Source organism: Perca fluviatilis, chromosome 2 (assembly GCF_010015445.1).
Source record: "Perca fluviatilis chromosome 2, GENO_Pfluv_1.0, whole genome shotgun sequence".
NCBI classification, from domain to species: domain Eukaryota; kingdom Metazoa; phylum Chordata; class Actinopteri; order Perciformes; family Percidae; genus Perca; species Perca fluviatilis.
The window spans coordinates 3,139-12,500 of NC_053113.1; the positions used below are offsets into that span (position 1 = coordinate 3,139).

Genomic DNA, 9,362 nt, shown 5'->3' on the forward strand with positions numbered 1-9,362 from the left:
CAAATTGATAATAAATCAAGGAGGATTAAATCTAGGAGGAGATTCTCTTTTCCTAGGAGAAGAGAATCTGGTAGTCCTCCTAGGAGAAGAGAAGCTGGTAGTCCTCCTGAGAAGCTGGTAGTCCTCCTGAGAAGCTGGTAGTCCTCCTAGGAGAAGAGAAGCTGGTAGTCCTCCTGAGAAGCTGTAGTCCTCCTGAGAAGCTGGTAGTCCTCCTAGGAGAAGAGAATCTGGTAGTCCCCCTGAGAAGCTGGTAGTCCTCCTAGGAGAAGAGAAGCTGGTAGTCCCCCTGAGAAGCTGGTAGTCCTCCTAGGAGAAGAGAAGCTGGTAGTCCTCCTGAGAAGCTGGTAGTCCTCCTAGGAGAAGAGAAGCTGGTAGTCCCCCTGAGAAGCTGGTAGTCCTCCTAGGAGAAGAGAAGCTGGTAGTCCTCCTGAGAAGCTGGTAGTCCTCCAAGGAGAAGAGAAGCTAGTAGTCCTCCTAGGAGAGGAGAAGCTGGTAGTCCTCCTAGGAGAAGGGAATCTGGTAGTCCTAGGAGAAGATAATCTGGTAGTCCTAGGAGAAGAGAAGCTGGTAGTCCTCCTAGGAGAAGAGAAGCTGGTAGTCCTCCTAGGAGAGAAGAAGCTGGTAGTCCTCCTAGGAGAGGAGAAGCTGGTAGTCCTCCTAGGAGAAGATAAGATGGTAGTCCTCCTAGGAGAAGATAAGATGGTAGTCCTCCTAGGAGAAGAGAATCTGGTAGTCCTCCTAGGAGAAGATAAGCTGGTAGTCCTCCTAGGAGAGGAGAAGCTGGTAGTCCTCCTAGGAGAAGAGAAGCTGGTAGTCCCTCCTAGGAGAAGAGAAGCTGGTAGTCCTCCTGAGAAGCTGGTAGTCCTCCTAGGAGAGGAGAAGCTGGTAGTCCTCCTGAGAAGCTGGTAGTCCTCCTGAGAAGCTGGTAGTCCTCCTAGGAGAAGAGAAGCTGGTAGTCCTCCTAGGAGAAGAGAAGCTGGTAGTCCTCCTGAGAAGCTGGTAGTCCTCCTGAGAAGCTGGTAGTCCTCCTAGGAGAAGAGAATCTGGTAGTCCTCCTAGGAGAAGAGAAGCTGGTAGTCCTCCTAGGAGAAGAGAAGCTGGTATTCCTCCTAGGAGAAGAGAAGCTGGTATTCCTCCTAGGAGAAGAGAAGCTGGTATTCCTCCTAGGAGAAGAGAAGCTGGTAGTCCTCCTAGGAGAAGAGAAGCTGGTAGTCCTCCTAGGAGAAGAGAAGCTGGTATTCCTCCTAGGAGAAGAGAAGCTGGTAGTCCTCCTAGGAGAAGAGAAGCTGGTAGTCCTCCTGAGAAGCTGGTAGTCCTCCTGAGAAGCTGGTAGTCCTCCTAGGAGAAGAGAATCTGGTAGTCCTCCTAGGAGAAGAGAAGCTGGTAGTCCTCCTAGGAGAAGAGAAGCTGGTAGTCCTCCTAGGAGAAGAGAAGCTGGTAGTCCTCCTAGGAGAAGAGAAGCTGGTAGTCCTCCTAGGAGAAGAGAAGCTGGTAGTCCTCCTAGGAGAAGAGAAGCTGGTAGTCCTCCTAGGAGAAGAGAAGCTGGTAGTCCTCCTGAGAAGCTGGTAGTCCTCCTGAGAAGCTGGTAGTCCTCCTAGGGAGAAGAGAAGCTGGTAGTCCCTCCTGAGAAGCTGGTAGTCCTCCTGAGAAGCTGGTAGTCCCTCCTGAGAAGCTGGTAGTCCTCCTAGGAGAAGAGAAGCTGGTAGTCCCTCCTAGGAGAAGAGAAGCTGGTAGTCCCTCCTAGGAGAAGAGAAGCTGGTAGTCCTCCTAGGAGAAGAGAAGCTGGTAGTCCTCCTAGGAGAAGAGAAGCTGGTAGTCCCTCCTGAGAAGCTGGTAGTCCTCCTAGGAGAAGAGAAGCTGGTAGTCCTCCTGAGAAGCTGGTAGTCCTCCTAGGAGAAGAGAAGCTGGTAGTCCTCCTAGGAGAAGAGAAGCTGGTAGTCCTCCTAGGAGAAGAGAAGCTGGTAGTCCCTCCTAGGAGAAGAGAAGCTGGTAGTCCCTCCAGGAAGAAGAGAAGCTGGTAGTCCTCCTAGGAGAAAGAGAAGCTGGTAGTCCCTCCTAGGAGAAGAGAAGCTGGTAGTCCCTCCTAGGAGAAGAGAAGCTGGTAGTCCTCCTAGGAGAAGAGAAGCTGGTAGTCCTCCTAGGAGAAGAGAAGCTGGTAGTCCTCCTAGGAGAAGGGACAGCAGCCCCACTGGCAGCTAAATATGGATCTGCCTGCCACAACCTGAGGGACTCACTACTATAAGTATTACATTGTGTTTTGTAATGTAGTATGTTGTATGTTTATGACACTGTATAGAATATATGTGACACCTACTGTATGTATTTAATATGTGATATGTACTATATGTATTTAATATGTGATATGTACTGTATGTATTTAATATGTGATATGTACTATATGTATTTAATATGTGATATGTACTATATGTATTTAATATGTGATATGTACTATATGTATTTAATATGTGATATGTACTATATGTATTTAATATGTGATATGTACTATATGTATTTAATATGTGATATGTACTATATGTATTTAATATGTGATATGTACTGTATGTATTTAATATGTGATATGTACTATATGTATTTAATATGTGATATGTACTGTATGTATTTAATATGTGATATGTACTATATGTATTTAATATGTGATATGTACTGTATGTATTTAATATGTGATATGTACTGTATGTATTTAATATGTGATATGTACTGTATGTATTTAATATGTGATATGTACTATATGTATTTAATATGTGATATGTACTATATGTATTTAATATGTGATATGTACTATATGTATTTAATATGTGATATGTACTATATGTATTTTCTGTAACCTGCTTTGGCAACATGTTTGTTCATGCCAATAAAGCAAATTGAATTGAGAGAGAGAGAGAGGGAGAGACAGAGAGAGAGAAAGAGAGAGAAGACATGCAGGAAATCCTCACAGGTTAGACTCCAACCCTGGACCTTCTGAGTCGAGGTATAATGTGCGCCTGCTCTACCACTGGACCAACCCGGCCACCTCTGTTGGCCCCTTTTTTCAAAATGTGTATCACTTTATCTGTTCGTTTGGTCACTTTTTCTGCTGTTTTAGACGTTTATTTCATCGTTTTTGCTGCTTTTCTCAACTTTTTGACCTTATTTTTGTGTTTTTAGCATTGTCGGTGCTTATTTCGACATCCCATATTTTCTAGTAGTCCACATGAGGGTTAACTCCTGTATTAGTTTCTCTGGTCCCAGTGTGTGAATGACGTGTCTGCTGGGGAGGTCCCGGGACATGTGAGAAAAGAAACTCAGAAAAAAATTGTCCATAAAAACCCTTAAAAAAAATAAAAATAAATAAATAAATAAAAAAGAGACAAAACTGAAAAAAAGCCAGGAAAGGCGACAAAAACGTTGGAAAAAGCTCAGACAAAGAGGCAAAAAAAACGAAAAACATACCCAAAAATGCGACAAACCCCCCCCCCCCTCCCAAAATGCGACAAAGACATAAAAAAAAAATACTGGGAAAATGAGACAAAACCCCCCCCCCAAAAAGGAGACAAAAAACCCGAAAAAAGCCAGAAAAGACAACAAAAAAACGTTGGAAAATTGTCCATTAAGAACTCCAAAAATTTCATAAAAAAATTTTGTTTTAAAGAAACGAGACAAAAAACCTGAAAAAAATGCGACAAAATCCCCCCAAAACTTCCATAATTTTTAAGACTATATTTCTGGGTAGTTTCAGTCGTGGCGTAATCACAACGTTTTGACGATCTCTCGGACGTGTTTCTGCTCCTATTTTCAACGTTTTTTGGGGATTTTTTGTTTATGTCGCCAGTTAGGTGTGTGTGTGTGTGTGTGTGTGTGTGTGTGTGTGTGTGTGTGTGTGTGTGTGTGTGTGTGTGTGTGTGTGTGTATGTATACCTGTTTAACTATATTCATGGGGTCTAAAAACCGGAGAATACAGTATACTTGTCGGGTCCCGACAGCTTTGTGGGGCCAAAATGCTGGACCCCACAAGGTTAAAGGGCTGTTTGAGGGTTAAGACTTGGTTTTAGGATTAGGGTTAGAATTAGGTTATGGTTAGGGTGAGGGTTAAGGTTAGACATTTAGTTGTGATGGTTAAGGTTAGGGTAAGGGGCTAGGGAATGCATTATGTCAATGACGGGTCCCCACAAAGACAGTGAAACAGACTTGTGTGTGTGTGTGTGTGTGTGTGTGTGTGTGTGTGTGTGTGTGTGTGTGTGTGTGTGTGTGTGTGTGTGTGTGTGTGTGTGTGTGTGTGTGTGTGTGTGTGTGTCCGTTAGGTTCAAACATTCTTCGACCCTGAAGACACAAACTGAAACTCTCAATCTAAAAAATCTCAATACAAACAAAGTTTATTTCTCTCATTGAAACTGTACAGACTTAAATATTGGGGCGATACGAAGAGGTGCATGCTGGGACGCGGGGTCAGGGCACCTCCTCCATGTAGTCGGCTCCGTGACTCTGGCTCAACTGAGAGACGCTCAGGTCCTGAGTGATGTCATCAAACTGCACAACAAACACACACAGGAGACACACATTTAAAGACACACAACGCTACGGACACGGGAACAAGTATATCTCCACCAGACTCCATGTAAATAATCAGGACTTTTAGCGTGTATAGAGCCAGCATATCTCCACCAGACTCCATGTAAATAATCAGGACTTTTAGCGTGTATAGAGCCAGCATATCTCCACCAGACTCCATGTAAATAATCAGGACTTTTAGCGTGTATAGAGCCAGCATATCTACACCAGACTCCATGTAAATAATCAGGACTTTTAGCGTGTATAGAGCCAGCATATCTCCACCAGACTCCATGTAAATAATCAGGACTTTTAGCGGTGTATAGAGCCAGCATATCTCCACCAGACTCCATGTAAATAATCAGGACTTTTAGCGGTATAGAGCCAGCATATCTCCACCAGACTCCATGTAAATAATCAGGACTTTTAGCGGGTATAGAGCCAGCATATCTCCACCAGACTCCATGTAAATAATCAGGACTTTAGCGTGTATAGAGCCAGCATATCTCCACCAGACTCCATGTAAATAATCAGGACTTTTAGCTGTAGGTATTAGAGCCAGCATATCTCCACCAGACTCCATGTAAATAATCAGGACTTTTAGCGTATAGAGCCAGCATATCTCCACCAGACTCCATGTAAATAATCAGGACTTTTAGCTGGTATAGAGCCAGCATATCTCCCACCAGACTCCATGTAAATAATCAGGACTTTTAGCGTGTATAGAGCCAGCATATCTCCACCAGACTCCGATGTAAATAATCAGGACTTTTAGCGGTATAGAGCCAGCATATCTCCACCCCAGACTCCATGTAAATAATCAGGACTTTTAGCGTGTATAGAGCCAGCATATCTCCACCAGACTCCATGTAAATAATCAGGACTTTTAGCGTGTATAGAGCCAGCATATCTCCACCAGACTCCATGTAAATAATCAGGACTTTTAGCTTGTATAGAGCCAGCATATCTCCACCAGACTCCATGTAAATAATCAGGACTTTTAGCTTGTATAGAGCCAGCATATCTCCACCAGACTCCATGTAAATAATCAGGACTTTTAGCGGAATAGAGCCAGCATATCTCCACCAGACTCCATGTAAATAATCAGGACTTTTAGCGTGTATGAGCCAGCATATCTCCACCAGACTCCATGTAAATAATCAGGACTTTTAGCGTGTATAGAGCCAGCATATCCCCACCAGACTCCATGTAAATAATCAGGACTTTTAGCGTGGTATAGAGACAGCATATCTCACCAGACTCCATGTAAATAATCAGGACTTTTTAGCGTGTATAGAGCCAGCATATCTCACCAGACTCCATGTAAATAATCAGGACTTTTAGCGTGTATAGAGCCAGCATATCTCCACCAGACTCCATGTAAATAATCAGGACTTTTAGCGTGTATAGAGCCAGCATATCTCCACCAGACTCCATGTAAATAATCAGGACTTTTAGCGTGTATAGAGCCAGCATATTGTATTCCCTGATGTTTCTGTGTATTGTCACCTTGTCGCTGTTGTCTGGTCCCTCGATGGAAACTTCCTCTATCTCCTCCCCGATGCTGATCTCGCTCCGGGACAGATCTGACCGATGGCTGCAACACACACACACACAACAACACACATCAACACACACACACACACAACAACACACATCAACACACAATAACACACAATAACACACAATGACACACAACAACACACATCAACACACAATAACACACAATAACACACATCAACACACAATAACACATCAACACACAATAACACACAATAACACACACCACATCAACCCACACACAACAACCCACCTCAACACCCAAACACACAACAACACACAATAACACACAACAACACACATCAACACACAATAACACACAATAACACACATCAACACACATCAACACACAATAACACACAACAACACACAATAACACACAACAACACACAATAACACACAACAACACACATCAACACACAATAACACACAATAACACACAACAACACACACAACAACAAAACCAACAACAACCAGCTCAAACCCCTCCCGTCAGAGATCAGTTTCTTCAGTTTGTTGTTTTAGCGACAAACTGAAGTGGTAAAACGGTGAAACACAACAAGCAGAGCTGGACACGATGCTCCGATCAGCATCGAACAATGACTTATCTTTGGGGGCCAAATGTCGGTTCCAAAAGCATCTGAGCGTAAAGGCAAATTAATCTGTCCTCTCTGCGTTGACCGACACACACGCAGACACACACACACACACACCCACACCCCACACACACACACACACGACAACACCACCCCCCCACACACCCCACCACACACACACACCCCAACCCACACACACACAACACACACACACACACAACACAACAACACACACACACACACACAACAGGAAACACACACACAACACACACAGACAGACACACACACACACACACACAGACAGACACAACACACACACACCACACACACACACACACACAACACACACACACACACACACACACAGACAGACCATAGACAGACAGACAGACACACACACACACACGCACACACACACACACACACACGAGAACACACACAGCAGACGACAGACAGACACACACACACACACAGCACACACCCCACACACGACACACAACAGCACACACACCACACCACAACCCACACACACACCCTGAGAAACCAACCAGAGAAGTGAAGCTCTTACCTGTTGAAGTCATCGTCGTATTCAACGTCGTCATCTGAGGAACAGAGTTTACCATCACCAGCCTCCCCAAGATACACTCTGTGTGTGTGTGTGTGTGTGTGTGTGTGTGTGTATCAGATGTTTATTTATGTTGTATTTTTAATGCTATCTGTCCTAAAGCTGAGTGCTCGGTAGCCCAGATAATAACCCAATAACTGAGAGAGTCTGACCCTAACACAGGAGCAGAGATGGTGAAGCTGTCCTACCTGTCTGTCTGTCTGTCTGTCTTTCTGTCTGTCTGTCTGAGATGGTGAAGCTGTCCTACCTGTCTGTCTGTCTGAGATGGTGAAGCTGTCCTACCGGTCTGTCCTACCTGTCTGTCTGTCTGAGATGGTGAAGCTGTCCTACCGGTCTATCCTACCTGTCTGTCTGTCTGAGATGGTGAAGCTGTCCTACCCATCTGTCCTACCGGTCTGTCCTACCTGTCTGTCTGTCTGAGATGGTGAAGCTGTCCTACCGGTCTGTCCTGTCTGTCTGTCTGTCTGTCTGTCTGAGATGGTGAAGCTGTCCTGGTCCCACCGGTCCCTCCTACCCTTCTGTCTTCTGAGATGGTGAAGCTGTCCTATGTCTGTCTGTCTGTCTGTCTGTCTTCTGTCTGTCTGTCTGAGATGGTGAAGCTGTCCTACCTGTCTGTCTGTCTGAGATGGTGAAGCTGTCCTACCGGTCTGTCCTACCTGTCTGTCTGTCTGAGATGGTGAAGCTGTCCTACCTGTGTGTCTGTCTGTCTGTCTGTCTTTCTGTCTGTCTGTCTGAGATGGTGAAGCTGTCCTACCTGTCTGTCTGTCTGAGATGGTGAAGCTGTCCTACCTGTCTGTCCTACCTGTCTGTCTGTCTGAGATGGTGAAGCTGTCCTACCTGTCTGTCTGTCTGAGATGGTGAAGCTGTCCTACCTGTCTGTCCTACCTGTCTGTCTGTCTGAGATGGTGAAGCTGTCCTACCTGTCTGTCCTGTCTGTCTGTCTGGATGGTGAAGCTGTCCTACCTGTCTGTCTGTCTGAGATGGTGAAGCTGTCCTACCTGTCTGTCTGTCTGAGATGGTGAAGCTGTCCTACCTGTCTGTCTGTCTGAGATGGTGAAGCTGTCCTACCGGTCTGTCCTACCTGTCTGTCTGTCTGAGATGGTGAAGCTGTCCTACCTGTCTGTCTGTCTGAGATGGTGAAGCTGTCCTACCTGTCTGTCCTACCTGTCTGTCTGTCTGAGATGGTGAAGCTGTCCTACCTGTCTGTCCTACCTGTCTGTCTGTCTGAGATGGTGAAGCTGTCCTACCTGTCTGTCCTGATGAGCTGTCCTACCTGTCTGTCTGTCTCTGAGATGGTGAAGCTGTCCTACCTGTCTGTCCTACCTGTCTGTCCTACCTGTCTGTCTGTCTGAGATGGTGAAGCTGTCCTACCCGTCTTTCCTACCTACCTGTCTGTCTGTCTGAGATGGTGAAGCTGTCTTACCTGTCTGTCCTACCTGTCTGTCTGTCTGAGATGGTGAAGCTGTCCTACCTGTCTGTCTGTCTGAGATGGTGAAGCTGTCCTACCTGTCTGTCTGTCTGAGATGGTGAAGCTGTCCTACCGGTCTGTCCTACCTGTCTGTCCTACCTGTCTGTCTGTCTGAGATGGTGAAGCTGTCCTACCTGTCTGTCTGTCTGAGATGGTGAAGCTGTCCTACCGGTCTGTCCTACCTGTCTGTCCTACCTGTCTGTCTGTCTGAGATGGTGAAGCTGTCCTACCGGTCTGTCCTACCTGTCTGTCTGTCTGAGATGGTGAAGCTGTCCTACCTGTCTGTCTGTCTGAGATGGTGAAGCTGTCCTACCTGTCTGTCTGTCTGATATGGTGAAGCTGTCCTACCTGTCTGTCTGTCTGAGATGGTGAAGCTGTCCTACCTGTCTGTCTGTCTGAGATGGTGAAGCTGTCCTCATCTGTCTGCCTACCTGTCTCTGTCTGGGATGGTTAAGCTGTCTTGCTACCTGTCTGTCCTACCTGTCTGTCTGTCTGGATGGTGAAGCTGTCCTACCTGTCTGTCTGTCTGCGATGGTAAGCTGTCACCTGTCTGTCTGTCTGAGAT

At 45.6% G+C, this 9,362-nt stretch overlaps 1 protein-coding gene and 1 long non-coding RNA gene across 5 annotated transcripts in view; both read right to left on the reverse strand.

Annotated features, from left to right (window-relative positions):
* Window positions 1-4,348: 4,348 nt before the first annotated feature.
* Window positions 4,349-9,362, reverse strand: part of cep43 (centrosomal protein 43) — a 29,338-nt gene continuing 24,324 nt past the window's right edge. The window contains exons 9-11 of the mRNA XM_039778457.1: window positions 7,273-7,376; window positions 6,058-6,145; window positions 4,349-4,527 (exon numbers count right to left, since the gene is read on the reverse strand). Of these exons, the coding sequence (XP_039634391.1) occupies window positions 4,447-4,527; window positions 6,058-6,145; window positions 7,273-7,376 (273 nt within the window). The 3' untranslated portion in view covers window positions 4,349-4,446. The remainder of the gene's footprint in view (window positions 4,528-6,057; window positions 6,146-7,272; window positions 7,377-9,362) is intronic.
* LOC120553013 lies at window positions 7,860-9,114 on the reverse strand. 4 transcript variants are annotated; one of them, XR_005638082.1, is made up of 7 exons: window positions 8,993-9,114; window positions 8,801-8,931; window positions 8,653-8,765; window positions 8,328-8,410; window positions 8,202-8,214; window positions 7,986-8,020; window positions 7,910-7,937 (listed from the first exon to the last, which is right to left on the reverse strand). It is a non-coding gene; the product is annotated as an uncharacterized LOC120553013 (long non-coding RNA). The 4 variants fall into 4 exon arrangements; XR_005638077.1 differs by lacking the exon at window positions 7,986-8,020 and having other exon boundaries at window positions 7,860-7,985; window positions 8,993-9,113; XR_005638085.1 differs by lacking the exons at window positions 7,910-7,937; window positions 8,202-8,214 and having other exon boundaries at window positions 8,020-8,048; window positions 8,993-9,113.